This window comes from Acanthaster planci, unplaced genomic scaffold, assembly GCF_054643075.1.
Source record: "Acanthaster planci isolate LZ-2023a unplaced genomic scaffold, COTS_SCS Contig1, whole genome shotgun sequence".
Classification (NCBI taxonomy): domain Eukaryota; kingdom Metazoa; phylum Echinodermata; class Asteroidea; order Valvatida; family Acanthasteridae; genus Acanthaster; species Acanthaster planci.
The window spans coordinates 73,163-97,109 of NW_028257625.1; the positions used below are offsets into that span (position 1 = coordinate 73,163).

General features: G+C 42.0%; 1 protein-coding gene and 1 pseudogene across 2 annotated transcripts; one reads left to right on the forward strand and one right to left on the reverse strand.

Moving 5' to 3' along the window:
* Nucleotides 1-717: 717 nt before the first annotated feature.
* LOC110980681 (NKAP-like protein) lies at nt 718-23,162 on the reverse strand. Of its 2 annotated transcripts, XM_087131518.1 has the most exons (6): nt 23,026-23,162; nt 22,037-22,152; nt 21,416-21,522; nt 20,368-20,470; nt 12,275-12,386; nt 718-3,058 (listed from the first exon to the last, which is right to left on the reverse strand). In XM_087131518.1, exons 4-6 carry the CDS (start codon nt 20,381-20,383, stop codon nt 3,004-3,006), a joined length of 183 nt encoding a protein of 60 aa, XP_086987644.1. In that variant the 5' UTR covers nt 20,384-20,470; nt 21,416-21,522; nt 22,037-22,152; nt 23,026-23,162; the 3' UTR covers nt 718-3,003. The 2 variants fall into 2 exon arrangements, with proteins under 2 accessions (XP_086987644.1, XP_086987645.1); XM_087131519.1 differs by lacking the exon at nt 21,416-21,522.
* On the forward strand, nt 21,601-23,439 carry LOC147795614 (uncharacterized; annotated as a pseudogene).
* The last annotated feature ends 508 nt before the right edge of the window (nt 23,440-23,947 follow it).

Below are 23,947 nucleotides of genomic sequence, written 5' to 3' on the forward strand. Positions count from 1 at the left end.
AATTGCGCAATACTAACCTTTAAATATAAGTTCCGAATTCTTATTTATCAAGAAGCAATTGGCCTGGTGGTTAGCGAGCTGGCTGCCAGGCCAGGGGATCCCGGTTCAATTCCCCGGGGTCCCCGGAAAAGGAGGTTTTTTTTTTTTTTTTTTTTTTTTTACTAAGTTTTTTAACAAAATTGTGCATGCCCACCTGGGATTGAACCCAGGTCCTTGTGCATTGCAGCTAGTGTCCTTAACCGCTATGCCACGGCACTTTCTTGAAGAAATGTGCTCGTTTCTAAATGTTAAACCTTCCATTGTTTGGACTTAGAATATTTTTCAGCCAAACTCTGTACTGGAGATGGGCAAGGGTGGAAGTCCTAGGGGCTGGAAGTCTGAGAGCTGAGAGGAAGGGTAGAGTGGACGGCTGAGGGCTTGGGACTATCAGTATTAGAGCTCTAAGGATCCCATGGGGTTGAAGGACATAGCTTCTTAATGTTCCATATTGCTAGTGGGTTTATTATAATTCTTATAGGATCAGGACTGAAAAGGCTCCAAGAGGGAACTTTATATAAGGAGCTTGGAAGATGTTTGAGACTGCTTGGAAGATGTTTGAGACTGGCAGGGCTTAGGATTAGACTGCAGTGTAAAAAGATGGGAACGGATGTAACTCTGGCAGTGTAACATGATTGAGAATGGGCCAAGTGGCAAAGTACTACATTTTCACAAACAGAATTTAAACAGTTCTGTCAGTTGAAACATTTATTTCATAAAAAGCCCAAGTAAAATTGAAATGGTTCTGAAAACAATAATTTTGATATTAAAATATACCTGGAAAAGGCGTATTTCCACAGTAAGCTAAAATTTGAAAACCAAGCAAATTTCTGATTTAGAATGTTTATGATAATTACAGTTGGAAAGGCTAATTAAAAGACATTAGGAGAATACAAGGGCACATGGAAACCATTTCCGTGGGGTGATAAAAAAAACTTTTAACAGTGAGGTTTGGAATGGAAATTGGTGAGCTGATCAGTGTTGATGGGTACAGAATTGGTATTTTGATTGTCTGAATGGGAAAAGGGAAGATGTGAAATTTGCAGTACACTCTCCATTTTAAAAAGCATGCGAATTCCTAGCACACTAGGCTGTAGTCTTTTTAAACGGGGACTGTTTTATGGCACATATCCGTCTGGTCAGTGCTAAAAGGTCATTACAGCAAAAATAAAATTTTTGAAAACTCTTAGGGCCTTACTCTGAGCACGAAGATAATGCTGTATTGAAAAGACAACATGCGTTTTAATTGTATTTATCAAACTAGTTTTTAGGGCCAACATATTTAAATTTAAACAAATTTTCTCATCCAATTTCATGTTTAAAATAAATAGTATTTTCCAATAAGGACCATTTAATGCAGTTTTTCAGAAGGGACCTTTTAGCACTGACACAACAAATACATATAGTTTTTAAAGTAAGGTATAGTGATGAAGTTAGGAGTTTATTTTATTTTGGGGAGACAGGTTGGCACGGTGATACTTTCTTCACCTTCCACCTCAGCAACCCAGAATCAAATCTTGTCCGAGCTGATTTGTGGATTGGGTTTTCAGTCTCTACTTGATTCCTTGATTTTCCCCTTGAACATTTATCTGCCTTTTTCTTCCCACCTCTAAAAACTTGACACTAGCCCCATCTTACATATAAAAAAGTGCAACATATCTCCTCACACGCTCCACAGTTGACGATAATGGTCCATTGAAAATCATCCAATAGAGATTACTTATACATGTACATGGCTGCCATTAAGAGTTTACTGTTATTTATTACTATTCATTCAACACACAATCAGCAGGATGATTATGAATTGTAATGAAGGGAAAATAAATCTTTAGTTTTTAGAGGTTATGGGCCTAGGTGGGATTCGAACACAGGCCGCTGAGGTGGAAGATAAGGAAAGAAACACCACACCAACCCGACTCCCCCAAAATGTTTATAAAGTAAGAAATATCTATCTATATCTATCTATCTAAATATGAGAGTAATTGTACCATGATGAAATCATTTGGAATGGTTGAAGAAATGCAATCCGTCCAACTGTTTATTTTAACTTTAATAGGAAAATACCTTTTCAGTCATGAATTTAGATGAAAGTTATCACTGACATGGAATGAGTTCCATACACGGACATCACTATTTTTTCCCTGTGTGTTAAATCAGCCATCGGAAAGTAATAACACACCCTGAATATTCAAATTTAGCAGCAAAAATATTGCAGCATTTAATTAGACAATACTTTAAATTTCTTAGACCGGCCTCATAGGGTTTGAGCACATGATGTCAAGTGATGCTCATGTATGGGACTCTTTCCTCCTAATATACAAACGCACAAAGACTTGCTCATAGGGTGGCTGGGGCATAAATCTAAGGAGCGGGCGTTACAGTCAGACCTTGTTAATAAGAGGTTTTTCATCTGCAGATTGCCTTGTATTCATAGGAACCTTATATTATCAGGAATGAAAACAATGACGAACAAAGACATTGGGACCAAAAACTGTCCTTTTAATGAAGCAAAGTTGTATCAACAGTGCCCTCGTTTATGAGGTTCGACCAGATACCCCCCCCCTGCACTTTTTGGAGGATGCACTATTACTGATTCAGTTTTGGACAGTGACAAAAAGGCAGACTTGGAGGTTTTATTCAAATTTCCCAATGGCTAAAATGGGAGGGGTATATTATGCGTACATTGTACCATGCCCAGTGCCCACTAGTGTCCAGCACACCCACCCACCCCCACCCCAGCACAGATTAACGTCACTGTAAGGCAGAAGCGAGGAAGCAGTCTTTTCCTTTTTCCTTGCCTGTGTGAACCACTGCTTGAGATCCTGCTGTGGAAATCTTCCTCAGTGAAGGAGGCGAGGACTGACATCTCCTTGACGTTCTCGGGAATCATCTCTGGGAAGTCCCACAGGATACTGTCCCTCCATCTTGCTTCTCTCGTTGAAGCAGGCAAGGACGTCCTCAGAAGCTTCATAGATCTGGTTCTCCTTGAATGGGCATGTGCACAGCTTCCGAACGACAATGTCTGGGGAAGAAATCAATCACAGAAAAATTGTAGTACAGCTGCATGAGAAACAGATGTTTCTGATAAAAAAGTCACAAACAGAATACATGTATATGTCCTTTTACACTAAAAATTGACCAAACCTTCATATCAGAGCTACTGTAACAATTGAGGGGGCTGTTAACCACTTGCTGCCAGGGGACCCGTTTTCAAGCACATAGGCTTTATACACGGAGCCAGGGAACCCGAAATGGGACAAAGGGAGCTGGGCCTTGTAACAAAAGACCAGGCTACTGGACATTACCGACATTTAATAGTGAAGATAATCCTGTTTTGGAACAGTATACCACGGTGTGGGGCATTTAGAGCGAGTGGATGACCACCGGGGACAAAAGCGCTCCACCACTACAGCAATGAGCCACACAGCACCGCTGCACGCTAATCTGGCCCCTACTGAAAAGAGGTCAGCAGTGCACTGTGCCAGGTTCCTGAACAAAAGAAAGTTATATAACACCGCACAATCTGGGCTCATTTAACAAGGATGCAGGCCTGGCTGAAATACTCGGGTGTCAATAAATTTTGTCTGTCAGACTAGAGTGGCCACCAGACAGTAATTTGTGTGGGTGTAAATGTCCATTATTTGAAATGAATTTTTGAAGACTTTTGAAAACTGAAAATCTTGGAAAAGTCCCGATTACATGTGTGTGCACTGCATTTTTTAAACCACCCGGCAGCAAATGCTTAAAATATCTAGGAGGAAACACTCGTTTAATCTGACTCCATATTTGCTATTGGATTCTAAATATTACAGGTACAGTCCATCATTTGTAGGTTTTAATTAAAACCCTGGGAAGAGGGAGCGGCCTCTTTTGGCGAGTCCATTGGAGCTAATTAACGTTTAATTTTTTTTTTCGTCCAAATGCAAAGACTACTTATCATATCCTACCCCTGTACATGCTGAAAAATCTGGTTTAGTCACTTTACAGCCAGGGCCTCCCCGAGCCAGAAAAAATGAAAAAAATCCAGCCGGCCTTGAGCCAGCCTCTAGCCAATTCCCATAGGACTGTGTGCTGTGTACAATCTAATGGGTTGTTTACAAAACGGTACCCGGGGCAGGCAGTAGAATGTTTTTTATCAGTGACAGCTGTCTGGAACTTGTCAGAGGCCTCTTTCAGCTGTCTTTGAAGTTTTATTTTTGTTGGGGGGTGTGGTGGTGGTGGTATGGCTTGGCTGGCGTGTGGCGAGTCCCCCCTCAAATTGGGATAGCCTGGGAAAACGGCCCCCCACGGTACTGTGATGCACTTTTGGTGGTTTTTGGTGGTTTGTAAGAGCTGTAGAGGCTAGGGGACAACCACTAAAGCATTAATATACCTTTAGGACGGACTCAGGGCTTCGCAACCCTGAAAAATGAAACAGACTCAACAGAATAGTCTGCTCCAGCCACCATGCGAGTAAAAATTCGTACTGCCTCGCAGGGAAAAATTAAATGAGACCTACATGTACTTAGGTGTTGAAATTTGATTGTAGGTCTATGCCGCTCTCTGGGGGCAATATTAGGAATTACATGGGTATACGTTACGCATGCACCAAGCCAGACTTTAACAAATCCGTGGGTCTGGTTCAGGAAAATGTACCAAACCCTACCATGTACACTATTTTGTATAGTTGTGTTCAAGGACTGTTTACTGTATAAGACTTAAAGGTTTTCGTGGTGAAAGAAACTAGATCTATAGTAAAGATTGCGGTAACACCATGTTTTTATCTCTTCTTTGAGTATGTGTGGTTCTGAGAAGAACTGGGGAATAACTCGACGTTTCGAACAGTGTACTCTGTCCGTCTAACTGGGAGTGGAGCTTATATGGTGTAGAGAGGGATCCAGATGTAGGGATTAGCTCGGTGAGGCGTTAAGGCGGGAACAGTGATGGCGGGAACAATGGATGCTGCACTGGATCCTGGGGCTGCATGCCCTGTGTGTGTGTTTACCGGAGCGTGTCAGTTGGAGTTGGCAGTGGGAGAGTGAATAGCTGGGTGCCAAGGGGTATAGAAGAGAGGAGCCAAGCTGAACTTATCACCAGCATCGAAGGATGGTATCCCCGCCGCATTAGAGAAGCCATGGAAATCATCAAGCACGACACAGTTCCTCAAGACATCAGCTTCAGCATCAGCGATATCTGGCGCCCCATCCTCACATCCCAGTCCAATGGGTCTCCTATACCCTAGGACTCCCTAGTTAGGTTTCCCCCTCAGTCAGCCTATGGGTCTTCTATACCCCTTGGCACCCAGCTATTCACTCTCCCACTGCCAACTCCAACTGACACGCTCCGGTAAACACACACACAGGGCATGCAGCCCCAGGATCCAGTGCAGCATCCATTGTTCCCGCCATCACTGTTCCCGCCTTAACGCCTCACTGAGCTAATCCCTACATCTGGATCCCTCTCTACACCATATAAGCTCCACTCCCAGTTAGAATCCTGCAGTCTCCTGAAGACGGACAGAGTACACTGTTCGAAACGTCGAGTTATTCCCCGGTTCTTCTCAGAACCACACATACTCAAAGAAGAGATAAATACATGGTGTTACCGCAATCTTTACTATAGACTGTTTACTGTGTTAATGTCAGATCCAAGATTTTTACCATCATGAGAAAATCATATAACGTAGACTTAGGGTGGGATGGTGGGCATGTAATTCCTAGTAGAGCCTCCTGACAGCAGCATAAAACTACAATCAAACTTCAACTTCTATGTACATGTATGTCTCGTTTAATTCTTTAATTCTATACTGCCCTCTGGAGGGCGATAGGGAATCCATAGGACTTCAAAGCTAAATACTCTGGGCCATGGATCCAAGTAGACAGAAGTAATCAATCAGCTCCAAACAAGTGAAAAAACTCTTTGATTTATTGTCATAACATTGTACATGTTCGGTGATACAAGCCCAACTTCTGAGCACAACGTTTGAATCGACACTTATACATGTTTGTAAACATAAACCAATTTGTTCTGACTGTAAGCCCTAAGCCTGCAACTTTCTTTTTTTTTTCTTTTTGTTTAACATGAAATCATCAACTTCTTGAATTCAGTAAGAGAAACCAAACCATTGGTAATGACTTGTAGTTGACTACAAAGTCCTTTACTGTGATGAAGTAACATTAAGCTTGATAGGCCATTGATGCTGTATTTCTACCTCATTTAAGAGCTAAGGATCTTTGTGGCCATGTCATGTTATAGTATTTAGCACAAGTACATGTAGATGCACACTACTCCAACCTACTGTGCTTAGGATATCATCCAAAGAGACTCCTGCTTTTTAGTGCTTTTGAGGATGAAGCTGATCTGACACTGTGCTGTGTACTTTGATGTATCGGTACCAGCCTTACTCAACATACATGTAGTCTTCACCCAATGAGCAAAGTGTTGAAAATGTCATGGCTTTGTGTGGTCACACAAAGCTGATGAAAAGCGTTGTTTCTCCTTGGCGATGAGGCATTATTCCTGGTGAAATATTCGGACATGGCCCTGTGCACACAAAAACCCCTGTTGACTAAATATGCCCTAAGGCAAAGGGGGATAGCCCGGTCTGCTTTGTTTAAGATCGGCTGTTGCAACAGTGAATGAATATGCTGATTTGCTCTGAGTCATATTATTCAAGTCTAAAAGACTGAAATTTTTGAGCTCTAGCCACCAACAGTATGGCTACAAGAGAGGCCATCTTCGAGGTCAAATCTTTAAGAGATAAATACCTCACTGGAGACATGCCCCACAATATGTAAAGCAAATCAGCTATATCCCATGAATGCCCTCAAGAATCTTATCACCCATGGGTCGGACCCGGTCTCTTATAGTATATCCTCCCAGGAAATCCTAGAAGGGCAATAAACCTTGCTCCAGACTCGTTTACACTGAGTGGAGAGCCAGGAGGCATTCAATCCTGGGCTCTGGCAGTCATTCAGGGCAGTGAAATCACTCCACAGTGGCTTGCTACACTGTCACAAGGGGGACACAAACATATGGGAGTGCTGGGGACTGGGTATCTTCCCACCAAACATTTGGCAATACCAAACTGACCTGGAGGATGAAACCCCTCCTTAAAGGAGTCGCTGGGTCCAACTTGCGAAGTCAGGAAGTGTGGGCCAGCTGCTGCGTTGGATTTTTCTCATGTGATATAAATCATGTGATTGCGGCTCAGAGTGAGTCATGCTCACTCCACGGAGGGTTTCAACACAATGAAAGTGCCTTTCAGTGCAAAAGTTGTTCCATTTGCAGATGTAAACACCGTACTGTTTATGAGTCCCTGATTTCCAGGCACTGAGCATGATTTCTGAAGTTCTCTCTGAAATGTTAGATTGTCTGAGTGTTTTCCCAATACATGTCCTGCTATCAGTATCAATGTTTCTCGTAGAGGATGAAGCTTCTGACTGAATCGCAAGGTTAGGAGATTGACTTGTGGTAGCTGCACAGGCTCCTTGTCAAGCAGTTCCAGGAAGGGAACAAACCATAGCTGGGTTGGCCACAGTGGTGCTACCATACACGCCGACCCTTGGTCGCACCATTACTTTTGTAGGCATCTGCCGATCAAGGTGAAAGGGGGGGATATATGCATGACATTCTGACCATGAACGCAAGAAAGGGTCAATAAATTCAGCGTCAGGGTCCCTTCGCCAAGCAACATACCGTTGGCACTTTGCATTCAATCAAGAAGCAAAGAGGTCAATGTCCATTGGACCAAAGTCTGAGTAAGGTTATGAAAAACATGATTATCCAGGGATCATTCGCATCTATCATTAAAATACCTACTTTCAAAATCAGCAACTACATTATTGGCACCAGGGTTGTGTGATTTCGATAATACTGTTGGTAAGACACCAAGACCACCAAGTTTTGGTTATATCTTTGAGGTAAGATTGCTTTCCTCCCATATGGTTAACTAAGCAACAGCTGTTGAATTATCCATTAAGAGCTGCTAATGTTTACATGTATCAACAAATTTGTCTTGGAAAGACTGTAAAGCATAAAAGACTCCCAGTAATTCAAGGTAATTAATATGACATTCCTTTTCTTCCTCATTCCATCAACCACCGGTTGATTCATTAAGACATAAGCCACCCCAAGCTTCTAATGAAGCATCCAACATAATGCTTACTTCTGGGTTTTGGGTGTTTATAACCTTGCTTTGTGAGTATGTATAATCTATCCACCATTGCAGTTCTTGTTTCATTGTGGCTGTTACGGCCATGAAATGTTCAAAATTACCGGTACCTTTCATTCTGTCCCGTTTTCGAGATTTCGATAAAGCAGAGGGCTTACATGTAGCTGTACAGCTGTGAAACAGGCTACTGCACTACAAATGACTTTAGCCATGTTGCGTATAGAGTCCTCAGATTTCTGCAGCAGATTCTTAGCTTACGAAACAATTTTGGGTGTTTTTTTTCTTCAGGTAAGGTAACCATCATAAATTCTGAATCTTTTTCAAATCCCAAGCAGGTAATCCTGGTTGTGGGTTGTAGTACTGATTTTTCAAAATTGATTGTAAAGCCCAAAGTTTGCAACATTGTTAAAACCTGTTGCATAGAATCAAGCAAAGCTGCATCAGCAACAACCAATGTACTCTGTATCATAAAAAAACCCAGTTATATTGTGCCCCATCTACGTAGTGTAAAATATACTGGCTTGGTATATTTTCTCGGGGCACATGACAAGCCAGTAGGCAAACAGGTAAACTGCTAAAGCTGTCCAGTCCAAATGAACAAGAGGTATTTTCTGAAGCACTCATGAATTGGGACACCACAGTAAGCATCTTTGAGATATATTGATGCCATCAGGCATCCTGGTGTTATGAGATTCAATGCCCCCCATGCTGCTGTCAGAGTTTCCATTTTGAAATGACAGTACTGAACATTCCGATTGAATTCTTTCAAATTAACGAATTGTTCCATTCTTGTTTGGGACAAGAAAGACAGGACATATAAACTCTCCTTGCTCTGAGCTTGCCAATTCAAGCACCTGTTTCTCCATAACTTGTATATCTCTTCTCCATCACTTAATGTGATTTTTAAAATCTGGATATCTGAACATTTCCGGTTTGTGTTGGGACAGTATCATTTCTGAAAGGAATGGTGCAGCCTGCAACTGTTGGCAAAATGTCCTCATCTGATGTTATTTCCTTCCAATTTTGGATGAATTGTTTCAGGTTTCCTGCCACAAATTTACATGTAGGTGTAGGCCTATCACTACCTCACCTTTGGTAACAGTTGAGCTCGAGGATTGTCCTGATTTGCCTTCATGTATAGGTGTGGATGCATATGAAGGCACTCATCGGTAACCTGACATGGAATACGATTGTGGCTGCCACCTCACAGGTGCATATCGATGAGCCCTGGCATATGGATACAAGTACCCAGGTCCACACAGACAATAATAAACCAGGCCACCTCTTGCCCTGCCTCCTGTAAAGGGTGGAGTGAATCGTGGTCTTGTGCTAGGCTTCAGCTGACTCTACACCTGATTTATATTTCCTATGTCCTTGATCAGCTTTTCAACACTATCCCCATAAAGGAACTGGTTGTGAGTAACGTTGGCTGAAAAGAGATGGCCATATTTCCATGCCACTTGGGGCTTGTGCAGTTCACATCTCCTCAGGCACAGATTGTGGAAACTATTGCCTAACATGGCAAGGCCATTCATGCCAAGGTCAGTTACATGTAACTTATCCAGGTCATTGATCGAATCCTGTTTGCCCAAGGTGTCTACCATCTGGACGATGCTCAAGGCAGATTTGGCCATAGCAATTTGTACCACTTGTATTCACTAGTCAAACTTTTTGTTTGGCTCAGAGACAAGAAATTCCAAATGAGTTCATTAGCTCACACTTGCTGTAGTTCCTTGCAATTTTCAGGCTGCCCTACTTCAGAAGTCATAGTTTTGAACTGGTCATAATCCATGCCAGATGTGAACATGTTGTTCACTACGGTTGCTAAACTTGGTTCGACTGGATCGGTGATCTTTTCTTGATCCTTATGAAACTTCTTAAGGAGTTTGTCGAACTTGCCTGGTGGCTGCGACATCTTCACGTCTTTACCTTCAGCACCGACATTGTCAGTATCGGGGAGTGCCTCCGCCACTGATTTCCTCTTTTTTGGCAGGAGGTTCATCGGCTTCATTGTTGCTTTTGCCGAAATAGGCACCGCCATCTTGTTCTGTCATGGAAGGTGCATAACCTTCCGTAGCGCAGGGAACATATTTTTGCTCATAAGGGTACTCGTAGTGCTCTGCATCATACCAATTCATGGGACTATAAAGACTGGGATTTTCCTTCTGTTTTTTGAGTTCATGTACTGTAACTCTGCCATCAGCTTTTTTAGCTCATTCATCATTGTTGTTAGAACACTTTTGTCCTTGTCACTCGTTCTCTTCGAGCTTGAGTTTGTACGAGAAGTCGACATGTTACATTTCTGTTTCGCTTGTTCCAGTCATACATGCCCAGAACGCATAGCACTGGTGCTCGCATCACACAGAGCTGCACTCTTGGCAGGACTTTTGATTTCGGATTTTTCCACATTGGGGTTTCTTCTATCCCTTTCTTTTGATGTGACAGCGCCACGGTCTTGTGCCATTTTTGCCTTCTGAGTTTAAGGCATAATCCGTCAAAGATTCGGGTTCAACTCCAAAGGAGTTTAAATAATTCAAGATTTACAGCGAAAATCTTATGAGAGATATTTTACCCGATCAGGCAACAAACGTAATCTGGCGCATGCGCAACGTATACATGGAATTCCATATCTCCCTCCAGAGGGCAGTATAGAATCACAACTGATGAAATCATTAATGAAAAGCATACTTCGCTTTGTGGGACACTCCCTGCCAAATTATTTTTCCAAGTTATTATTTTGAAATAAACAATGCAGGAGGCCATTTATGGAAACTGCTCTGACAAGTGCGCGTGCGCGATTACTCTAATTTGGTGGTTCAGTGCGTGACATCACATAGCTGCATTCAACTGAACATTAACATGTGTCCCAGATGCTGAATTCGGGTGCAATTCAAATAAGACAGCAACTTTTGATCTGAAATCAAAATCGAAAAAATATTGTATTGCAAAATATTTTTTTGCTCAGAAAATGCACTGAGCTAAAACTCAGATTTATTCTACGGCGTCCTTTCTTCAATTTGAGTAATTTTCTGGTCTGAACCCTCAAAGAGCCCGGTTATTTTAGCCCACCATCTCACAGCTGCCAGAGGGTGGGGAGGGTGCACACATTCCACTCCTTGTCATTACAAACTTGAAGTTTGAGGTCAATCTGGCGTCTGGTTTTGTTGTTACAGTCATTTGAAGTTCAAGGCTACATGCGCGCCAGCCCGGGTGCATTGAGCTCCAAAGGGGAAAATGCATTCAACTCTAGCTGACCGATCTTGGAAATATTGGCGCTGTGCAAGAACAGTATGTTTAATTTGTACAAATGGGTGTCAAAATAAAAAAATATATATCTCCGCTATAATGTCGAAGGGGGGTTACCCATTTCACACCGAGACATTTTTCAATGTTGATGATGCTGAGCCGGCATGACTATTATTTTTTCCGTTTTCAAAATCCTTCAAAACTTCAACATTTCATTTAAAGGTCGTTTATAGCCGCACAAAGTAATCTTTAGGCACTACTCTAATAAGACAGGTGACTTTCATTGACGCCCAAGTATTTCAGCCAGGCCTGCAGCCTTGTAAAAAGAGCCCAGATTTTGTGGTGTTATGCAACTTTCTTTTGTTCACGAACCTGGCTCAGTGCACTGCTGACCTCTTTTCAATAGGGGCCAGATTAGCGTGCAGCAGTGCTGTGTGGCTCATCACTGCGGTGGTGGAGCGCTTTTGTCCCAGTGGTAATCCGCTTGCTCTCAATGCCCCAAACCCTGGTATATGGTTTCAAAACAAGGCTGGATTATCACCACATTTGAAAGTGAAAAATGTCAATAATTCCCAGCAGCCTGGTCTTTTGTTTGGAGTACGGTCTTTTGTTACAGGGCCCTGTTTCCTTTGTCCGAGTTTGGAGACCCAGGCCACGCATATAAACCATACGGCTCCAATTCCGGAGTCCCCAGCAGGAAGTGGTTAAAGGTTCCAACATAATGCACAACTGACAATTGATGGACTGTACCTTCAAGTTTAGGGTCTTCCCCCCAAATGTTGATGCTTTCTTTCTTATGATGTGCATATTTATTGTTTACTAGCCAAAAGACACTCTTACCTGCCATCATTCATGACGTAGCCTGCATCTTCAAATTTGGAGATTTCATCCCTGGTCAATCCACTAACACCACGATGCAGGATATCTTCGCCAGCTTTCAACACAGGCACATCTGACAACAGAAAAAATCAACAAAAAAGACAAAGAATGATAACCTTTAGCTATATCAATGTCACAGGATAAAAGGCACAAAATAAGCAAAGGTGTCAACCGAAGGGAACATCCAGCAGCAAATATTCAGAGTGGAGGGGCAGCAAACTTGTCTTTTTTGAAGGGGCTCACCTTTTAACATTTTTTAGATCATGTAGCCTTTTATGGCCCCTCTGGGGTTGAGAATACATTTGAGGAAAGATAACTAAAATAAAACCAACAAAAATTACATTTAAATTTTTCTGTTTTAAAATTCTCTGGCTCTTTTTGGGGGTGGGGGCTAGGCCCCCCATCTGCCTTTGCAACTGTACTCTGTATACTGTAACTATATTCTTTCGTATTATATTATAGGGTGTGCATATCCAGGTATTTCTGGATACGGGTACCCGTTTTTTGTCAACATGGGAACCCGGAAAAGAGATCACTTAATAACACATGGCATTGTGTGCAACCCCGGTGGACCATGTGCCTGAAATAAGGCTCTTTTCCGTACATAGGAAACAAGCAGCACATTGTTTTAAACGTTGAAGTTAATCTCTCCTACCTTTTTATCAAACGAAATTGTTACCTTCAGGTTACAAATTGTCTTTTTGTGGGTATATGAAACAAAAAAAAATTCTCACGAGGAAAATCAAAACAAAGCACAGAGCTGCAAACCACTTATGCACCAGCAACCGCTCAAAGGAAATGTCCCGGATGCTGCATGACCACGTAGACGCAGAATGCACGTGCACAAATGGTGAGCGCTGGTCGTGTCACGTGTGGACCAGATCAGTACCTTGGTACGTACCGCTATGTCATGGGTTAAAAGGAGTCATCACTGTCAAGTGCATTTCTTTTCTCATGGGGACCAGTTGTATGCGTGTTGCATAAACCAACTTTACCTTAAACTGCAACAAATCCTGGCTTTCAAGCTACTGAAGCTATAACCTGATTGCTAACACGGACCCAATTGTAGTCCCCTTCAGGCAGTCCAATCACTGATACGGCAGCGGCCATGTGACCGCAAAAGGAAAGGTCATGTGAGAGAAAAAAAATAAGACTACCGGTATGTGCAGCGCTTCACCTTGTAAACAAGACCAAGCAATACCACAGTTTTGCCACACCAAGGTACCACGATAAAGTGGTTTAATAAATAATTTTTTTTGATAAGTCCATTCCCCTGAGGTATGAGTTGTTGAAATTTTAATGTATAAGTACTTCGACAAGTGACTTTTGATTGGCCGACTGTAATGAAAAAATACTTATATTTGAAATGCTTTTGTACATATAGAAAACATCTTTCCTTTGTGTTTTGGAGATACCTCAATTTTTTTTCAAAATCTAAGCTTTTATATTTGGACTCACAGGATCGATCAACGAAAGAGACGATGACACCCTTCCTAGTTCTGGATCGGTTTAGGATCAAGACAAAAACGTCTCCACAAATAAAAAGTAACCATGCAAAAAATCCATTTCAGCCAGAACCATTGCAAAAAGTTGCTTTTCTAATGAAGAATTTCTTAATTTTAAGAAAATTTGATCCAAAATAAGAATTCCAACGAATTAAAAAGTAGAAATTAACTGTACAGTGAGCTATCAATGGTACCCTCCCCCATGCCGCACAGTTGACAAACCTATTACGTCACATACATTTATGCTGCACCTGTGTAGTTGAGTTCGCAACGAATTTGCATGTTAATGTCGTGCGATCCGAAAGTAGGGGGAAAAGCTTTCACTTTTCGATCAATTAACAAAAAAATTGAAACTCTAAAAGTCATTTTGACTAAGCAGACATTAGATGCAAAGGTTATGACTGTTCAATCTAAAGAAGTATTTGAAATCACACATAGTGAGTGACCTATTGCCCGTGGATTTTAGTGGGTTTTTTTCGCTCTTGTGAACTAGTAAAATGACTACAGTACAATGGGAGAAGTGGATAACAAAAGTAGCTGTTGATCTCCGAACTGAGGTTTCATGTATGACCACGGGATCAGGTTTTCACCGGCACAGTGATTTTTCAGCAAGTCTGCCCTTCGGAATGATGGATGTTTGTTCATAACTTATTTACAATTTTATTTTTTTTACAGGTACCCGGCCTGAAAAAATGGAACCAGGTTTTTATCTGTTTTTTTATGCTGGGTACCAGGCACAGGCCTATTATATTACGTTGCCAATACATCCAGAAAACAGTGCTTAGCAGTGCAGGGAGTAACAGGCTGGGTGGGTTCTAATTGGTACAGGAACTGATAGGCAAAAGCAAACTGCTGCAAGGACCAATGCACCCATGGGCGGGGAACCAACCACACTGCTATTGCCTTACTCTGTCAGGGCAGTGATGCCAGAAGATGAGCCCACAGGCATGGGACCAACCACGCTGCTATCACCTTACTCTTTCACCTTACTCCATCAGATCAGTGATGCCAGAAGATGAGCCCACAGACAGGGGACCAACCATACTGCTATCACCTTACTCTATCAGAGCAGTGATGCCAGGAGATGAGCCCACAGGCAAGGGACCAACCACGCTGCGATCACCTTACTCCATCAGGGCAGTGATGCCAGAAGGTGAGCCCACAGGAAAGGGACCAACCACGCTGCTATCGCCTTACTCTATCAGGGCAGTGATGCAACAACATGAGCCAAAAGACAAGGGCAGTGATGCCACAACATGAGCCAAAAGACAAGGGATCAACCACTCTGCTATCACCTTATTCTATCAGAGCAGTGATGCCAGAAGATGAGCCCACAGGGGACCAACCACACTGCTATCAGGGAAGTGTTGCCAGAAGATGAGCCCACAGGCAGGTGACCAACCAGGCTGCTATTGCCTTACTCTATCAAGGCTCAAGGCAAGGTCTGTCTCAATCAGATGACACATGTACGAACAGAAGATGGTACCAAGTGACTGTTTTCTGTTCTCACACTGCAAAGATGGCAGCTATGTGATTTGAGATTTCAAGTAGGCTCTTTAACAAAAGGCAGTGGATATTAAGCCATCACTGGCAAATGTCACTGAAAGGACTTTTGCCAGAATAACATGTGCAGTTTCTGTTTTGGGGACTTAGAAATTCTTACCACAACAAATCTTTGTCTAGTTCTGTGGCAACATAGTCATTGTGATTTTGTGTTCACAAAGTGGCAATCACACCATTTTGCAATTTCTCACTTTTTCCAAAACAAAAAAAACCTCCAGAGCCACGAATCAGAAAGAGGATTTAATACTCTGTAATTAATGTTGAAGTCAATTTACAATAACAAAAAAGAAACTTCTTAGTATTTGGGGGAAAAAAGGATGACAGCTGTGCGTGGAACCCATCTCAAGATGGAAGCAATCTCAAGATGTCCACGCTATCAACAGGACCACTGAATGAACTGGGAATATAGTCTGAATTTAATTGAAAAATTAAACGAAACTTAAAGCTAACTGGAACTGTACTGTAATAAAAAGCACACCCTGAATGCAAATAAATTAAAGCAAAGACAAAGTCTTTTCCTTCACTTACTTCTGTTTGGTTTAATCCAGTAAGTTCTGGAACTTAACCCTTATAGTTATAAAAGATAAACAACCTGCAACACCAACACAGGGGAGTACAATACAAGCAGTTCCATTCACATGGTGAGGGAAAGATAGTAAGTAGGAACAACTTCAGTAAACAAGAAAATGTGCTCTAACTAACTGGGTACACAAGAATTATAAAACTATCATTCAGAGGCGAAACCTTTGCCACTTAAAACCACTGTCATCATTAAAACCTTAAACTTAAAATGGCACAAAAACCATGAGTGTACGATGTCTACTAGCCAGCACTCCCTCATTTGTGTACTCCTGCTAAGACATGTTCCCCCATAGCTGATTCAGGTGCCACTCGCTTCTCATAAAAACGTGCAAATGTACCTGCATTCGACCAACCTGCAGTCTTCATAATTTGTGTAATGTTTCTCCCCGCTTTTAATGCTTGTTGCACACTGCGGGCCATGTAAACTGATGTGTCGATGCCTGCCATGGACACCTTAATCCATGTGCCAACTGTAGATGATGTCACTCGATTGTGAGGCTTTGCATAGCTGATCAAGAGCTGTGATTCACCTTTTCGTAAAGGGGCAGTACGGTTATGTACTCATCCAAACCTTTACAGACACAGAGGCGTCTGTCTACTGGATAGGCCAGCAACTCCACTGGAGGTGGGCTGTATCCTGGTCTAGACTGTTTTAGATCTGCTGCTCCAATCTGAAAACAAAAGTTTGACTTGGACTTCGTCATGTACTTCAGATCCAAGACTGACAAAGTCTGAGCTCTTACAGCTACAAGCAACACTATCAGTGGCACCACTTTGAGAGTTAATTGCTTCAGTGATATCTGCCTAACTGGGGACCATGACTGCAAGAATCTTAAAAGCACTGCAACATCCCACGTGTTTGAGTATCTAGGTAAAGGTGGCCTCAAATTGAAATCTGCTTTGACAAACTTGACCACTCAAGGGTGTGATCCGATAGTGCTACGACCTTTCCATACTTTGAACTGGGAGAGAGCACTGCACTGTAAATTAATTAAGTCTTTGCATAATTTTAACTAATCTATTATTCATGGTAGGATACCACTCTGTCCTACATGTATGTACATGTACGGTGTACTGCTGTGTACAAAGTCATGGTAAATTTCACATCACGCTGCACCATGCCTTCTAAAATTCATCGCTGAAAGAGAACGCTACGTCCGATTTTCATAAATTCGGGGTCAAAATGAAGCTAAAACATTGGAAAAAATTGTCATGAAGTATTAATACGCACAAATAATCTTAAAGATGATTTAAGAAAAATCAATGGGGGCAGATTCTGCCCCCCCGGGGCTCTTTGAGGGTTATGGTGTGGTTGCAGTAGTATTGTCACACAATAAGTGGACATGTTTTCCAGCGATTGCCGTCTTGTACGACTTCAAGACAAAAATGGCTCCTAAGAGCTCGAGATAGTTAATGTGATTCAATTTTTCTGTCTCAGTCCATCTCCCCCCCAGTTCTACTGTCTCCACAAGTTCCACCCCAGCCTTCCAAAGACACATCTGACGTCAATGTTATTTCTGGGTTTATTTGTGCAATCGGTTTCCTTTGACCTGTTCTGCTGTTCAACCACCACTTGAGATCCAGTTTCATCAAGTCAGTAATTGTCATCTGTACATCAAAGTTACCTTTGCTCGATACCAAAGCTGCAACTTTTGCAAATTCCAAGTTTCTATAGTGTAAGGAGCCAAAAGGCACAGCTGGAAAACATGCCACAAAACTTCCAATGATCTTCGCTGCATTGCGTATTGTGTCTGCATTTTTCTGAATCATGGCTTTACACAGCCTTTGGATGTTATCTACTTTTTCTGTAGGTAATGCTAAAGTCATTGAATCCGAGTCAATCTCAAAACCCAAGTGGATTAGCCGTTTACAGGGATGGAGAACTGATTTATCCCAATTTATGGCAAATCCTAATTGCTGCAGAGTCTGCACGACATATGAAACTGAGGCTTGCAATTCCCTCTGCGTATTGGCTACAACCAGCATATCATCCAGAAAAGCCTCTCTCTCCCTGCCCTGCTTCATCATTTTTGTATATTTACGAGGGGCACAGGAAAGCCCATTTGGTAAGCAGGTAAACTGAAACACTTTGCCATCCCAGATAAATCTGAGGAATTTTCTGAAATCTTCATGCACCGAAACACTGTAATAAGCATCCTTTAAATCGATTGAGGCCATCAAACTGCCTGGCGACAGCAACTTCAGCACTACGTCAAAGGTGTCCATCTTTAAATGGATATAATTAACATGGATGTTGAAGTTTTTGAGGTTTAGAATTAACCTGAATGTTCCATTTTTCTTTGGCACAAGGAAAATTGTGGAGAGATATTCCCCATCAACATGAGAGATTTCCTCAAGAACTTGTTTTTCTAACAAGTGTTTAATCTCGGCGTCCACAATTTTTTCTTCTTGACACTGAATTTTGATGTAGGTTTGCCAACCTGTTAGGGAACAACATGTTCAAACTCAATAGTGCAGCCTGTGACCGTTTCGAAAGTCTCTTTATCTGAAGTGATCTCTTGCCACTGTGCTACAAAGTGTTTCAGTCTTCCTGCTTCAAATTGAGTGGCTTTAAAATTAATTAAGGCAGCATCACAAGAAGTCAAATCTTGGGGGTAGCCTACCTCACCTCTGGGTGCTGAGCTCCGGGCACTGCCACGACTAGAAGCTCCTCTCATGGTGCCTCTTCCCTTGGGAGAGGGGCAGTACTGGGGTCTTCCCCGATACATGGCGCCACGCCTGGACAGATGGGGCCAAACCTAGATGGTCCCCAATGGTAGCTATATCCATCAAAATGGCCCGAGTACTGTCGCCTCGGACCCTTGGGGTATGGTTTGCCACCAAGTCGAAGCTGGCTGCTTTGTTTTACGTCTTCGATGACCTTTTCAACATTGTCCTTTCCCCCATGGAGGTAGTTGTTGTGTGGAACATCTGTGGAAAACAGGTTGTTGTACTTCCATGCAACCTCTGGTTTGTGTAATTCACGCCTACGGAGGCAAAGGCCATGGTAAGCATGACCCAGCATAGCCAAACTAGACATGGCCATCGTGGTCAAATCATCCACCCAACGTGTTCCTGTATCTTGGAATTCCGGTTGAAACTTATCAACTGCGAGGCTGTTCTGCATTTTGTCAACCAATTTAGCGAGGTTACAAGCGGCCTTAACCACAGCCGCATGCACCACTTGAAGTCTCTCATCAACTTCTTGGTTGGGCCTTTCAGTAGGTTCCACACAACTTCATCCACCTTGACAGCAGTAAGTGCCGTGCAGTTTTTTGGGCGTAAAATTGCCGATGTGGTTAACTTTAACAAGTCGTATTCCATCCCAGAAGTGAACATTTTGTTCATCCCTTTTTCCAGCAGCTCAGCAATAGGCGGTCCGGTTTCTTCCTGGTCCACTATGTTCAGTTCACTTAAAAATCTATCGTATTTAGATACGTTTGGGTCTTCGCTTGTCCCTAGTGAAGAAAATTGGTCACAATCGCCAGCATGGTCGCTGTCATGCCTTTCAGTTTCACGCTCCTGACGTTCACGTTGTTTGTGTACATCGCTAGTGCCTTGTGAGTCATCGAGGTCACAGGTCATGCTTTGCGAAACCGAATGGCGGTCACCATCGTATTCATCCGCCATGTGCCAGCCGGCGCCGCAGGTGTCATAATCATCACGAGGACAAAAGTAGTCCTCTTCATATTCCCGAACTTGTGTGTACTCCCACTGTTCTTCTTCTGCAATCTTCAGTTTACCGACTTCATCAGTCAACTGCAAAACATTTGACGTTAAGAGACTCAAGTTCTCGTTCAACTTATTGGCTGCTTCTTCAGTGCTTGATTTCTTCAGCGTGTCTTCGATATGCACGGAGCTTACCAAGCAGTGGGAACACTGCCAGTACCAGTGAGTTTCTTGCCATGTGAACTCACGTTTTGTTTGGCGTTTTCATTCTGTTTTTCTTTCACTTTGGGGTCGCCATCGGCACCCCTGGGTTCCTTATCATGTTCAACACCCTTGACTATCTGGCTCGGGTAAAAGGGACCGTAAATCCCGTAATAAAACACCAAGTCAAAATCTCTGACTGGACGAACTCAAATGTTCGACTGTCTGCTCAAAATTGCAATCGCAATCTGGTCTGCGCATGCGCGGTCGTCTCCCATGGAATTCCATTATCACAACTCTAGAGGGCAGTGTAGAATAACCTTTATAGGTTTACTCATTCAAAGGGGGCACTGTCTACTTGTAGCTGACAAAATACACTTTAATTAAATTTGCCGATAATGGCTACATATCCACTGCCTTTAATAAGAGCACATCAGAACTTTTAGACCTTGGAAAATTCCATGGCCAAACGTACCAGCAAAATTCATTTCTAAACAGATGGCAAACATGACTGAAAAGTGATAGCTTCTCTACCTGCTGTTTTCTCCATCCACTGTTCTTGTTCCTTGTCACATCTGAGTTGCTTTCACTTGGGTCTTAAATGGAACTCACTTATCTCTTGAGCCTGCTTCTTACACTGTCGGAATACAAAGGAGATCCAAAAAACAAATTACTTCATTGAGTCTACGAGTTACATGTAACTTCATCCACAGTTATAATGAGTCACTACACTTTGTAAATCCAGGCCAGTAAGTATAAGACTGTGACTCAAGTAGTAAGTTGAACATAATTACTCCGGTCAAGTCCAGTCAGTGTACATGAAGGTATATACACGTACAAAAGTCGAGTCTACTGGGTATCTACAAGTAGCTGGAGTTAACGTGAGTCACAACTAAGTACAATAAATAAACACAAGACTGCTCGTTTCCACAATCCACAGGTGTACTTCAGACAGATTCCCATGGCCTACATGATAGTGGATACCAAACATCAACAAACATGATGTCCTTCCCTAGCAAAGTGTGTCATAAGTGTCAATTTACTACAAATAAAGCTGACGTTCAGCAAAGTACTTAGACTACTGATGTGCTGGGAACTATACAGAGAATCAGCTTCAGTTTTAGTAACACTTTGCTATGGGAATATGTATGCCATATTTGTTAATATCGGATACCCACTACAGGCCACCTGACTTTGGTGGGTTTAAATGATTCTCTTCAAAACCTACAGCACACTCTCCCCCAAGTAATGGACCAGATTGCTCAATTGGCAACTCTAAAATGGCAGTAGGAATGCTGAAGATTTGTCTTTAAAAGTAATCACACACATTTCAATTGGGCAAAGATACATGAAATTGATCTCATGTACTGTGTAACAAAATACTAACACACACCTCTTTATGAAGTAAAGTTTGTGATATGCTTTCTCTAGGGACCGAGCAGTGAGATTATTCTGCTATGGGGACTATGAGCTCCTTGCAAAGCTGTATGGAATCAGTGGATGAAATGATGGGTTCATGTTGCAAAATTGGCAATATTGATATTTGTGAGTAGCACAGTAAATGCATAATTAACAGGTGTACCTCTTATCTTCATAGCAAGATACTGCTGCATCTATTGCCACGCCGACAAGCAGGACTACGAGCAAGGTCCATGCTAAGCTGGAACACTGGCTTCTATTACTGCCAATCTGAAGGCATTTCATGCAGACCATGGGGGAAAACACAGAGCCAAAGAGGTTTCTTTCAGTGTGGTTCATGAGTCAATGATGCTCACTGAAATTGAGCATGTAAGTTTAAAATAGTGATTTTTAGGGAACTGGGAGCACAAAACTTATATCTGATTAGTCTAGTCATTCTTTGCCGGGAGGTAATTCTGTAACTAAGAAACGGTTTTGACGTATCAGTGTCGGCTCAACATAAAGCTAAATATCTAGAGTTGGTCGAGTTACTTTGTTTCAGAAACATAAATTTTATTCTCTCTTTGCTTTGTCATTTTACAGGTGGTTGTGCCTAGTCTCCACGTCTCGCTTGGTGTCCACAAGAAACTCTTTGATGCATTTGAGCATTCATGTCACAAGCCTGACCATCAGTTGTGTCATAATTAGGCAGAGCATAAAATAGTGGAAGAGGCCTTCCCAACTCGTTTCAGGAACAAGTTATTGCCGAAGCCAAATGGCAGGAACTGATCCAAAAGTAGCTTACCCAGAAATGTGAATGTCTTGAAGAAATCAGGGAGGAACTACCTCTCCATATTCTTCAGAACAACCCAGTCAGCAGATGAGCAAGCTGCAGACCATCGGCACGCAACAAATGAAGCCCTTCAATTGAGACAAGAAATCGAACAACATGTAACTAGCACAATAATGACAACAATCAAGATACATGTACATGGAAATGCCTGTGCATAGAGGTATCAAATCATCTATATCAAATCAAATCAAGTGGCTTTGTTTGAAAATCTCGGATCACTTCACTTTTTTGGGTCATCTGTAATTCCTTTCTACATGTACATGTACAGTGTATGTGTGTATTTACGTTACAGGAGACAGACGCAGCAACAGTAGGCCTGACCTACACGTACATGTACATAGTCAACTTTCTGAATCTACAGACAGGCATGAGGGAAAGTCCTCTGTGGACAACCACCTCCAAGAGAGTGGCAAGGTAATGAATGATTACATGTACTGTACCCACATGATCACTGCGTGTGTTGTCTTAAAATGCATCATAACATTGCAATACAGTTCACTTTTTGTTTCAATTTTTTATTGGGGTTAGCCACGTAATTTTTTGCCTTTCCCCGAAGATACCCTCAATGTAAGTCACAATTTCAATTACTGTCTTAATTCTAAATTTGCGGCTTGAAGTAATAGAGGGACTGATATCTGTTCCATGACAAAAGGTTGAAGCCCATCTGAGAAATTTAGACAATGTCCCTGTAGCAGTGCAGACGCAGCTGCTTCGTAAGGCATCAACTTGCGGGAGTAATTTCACAAAGTTGTTTTGTGAAATTTGCAGGTGTGTATCACGCCATCAACCATGCAGAATACATTTGAGGAAGATGACATCCGTTGAACAGGTACTGTACTCATAACCCGAAAAAGTACTATTTTTCAGAGCCTTTAATGCTTTATTCTTATTTGTTCCCCAAAGCTACAGACATCACCATCAGAGACTTCATGTATGCATACCGGCAGTTGCTCAAGGATGAAAACATCACACTCAAGCTGCACTTGCTTGAGGACCATGCCACTGAGCAGCTTCAAAGATTCAAGGTGGGCTTTGACTTTCATAATTAACAAGGGGGAGAGCTTATCCACACAGAGTTCAACCGGACAGGTCGAGCTGTTCATGGCATGCGTGACAACCTTCAGAGGTTGATGACCATCCTGGAACGTCATCACATCAGTACAGCACCTGAAGTTTTATCAAGAGTTGTCAAGCCTGCCTCAAAGCAAAAGACAAAGAATTGTTATAATTAACATCGACTGCAAAAATAGTTTTCAGCTTCTGGTTTCTTTAATAGCATGGCAGCAGTACAAGGACAAAGTGAATATTTTTGGTTTCTTCAGAAACACAAACATCCTACAGTTAGAGTTTTCATGGATTAGCAGATACATGTAAATATATGTTTGATTCAACTGTACTGCTGCTCCTTTGCAAATACACTAAATCAAATATTCAAAAAGTTGAAGCTTAACTGGTCAAGAATTTCATACAAGTGCCACTTAAACTTAGCATACCACAGGCGTTTTGTTTGAAGAAATAACTAGGCCTACGGTGCATGGAAATTGTTGACAATATTTTGGCATGTTTTTAATTGCTTAAGTTAAAGATGATTTGGACACGCATATCTCCAAGATAATCATGACTGTCAGGAAGTTACACATGTACAGCAGTTCATCTTTTCTACTACTCTTTTTTTTCCCTGTTTTGTTCTTGTTTCAATTTTTTTCTGTCCTGTTCCGTTGTATTATTTGTTATATTGTTTTGTTCCGTTTCGCCTTTTTAGGGCCTTTGTATTGTTTTTTTTTCTTCCATGGCTACACCCTAAATGGAAAAATAAAGTCAATATACAGAGACTGAGTATAATAACAGAGTATAAGAGAGCTA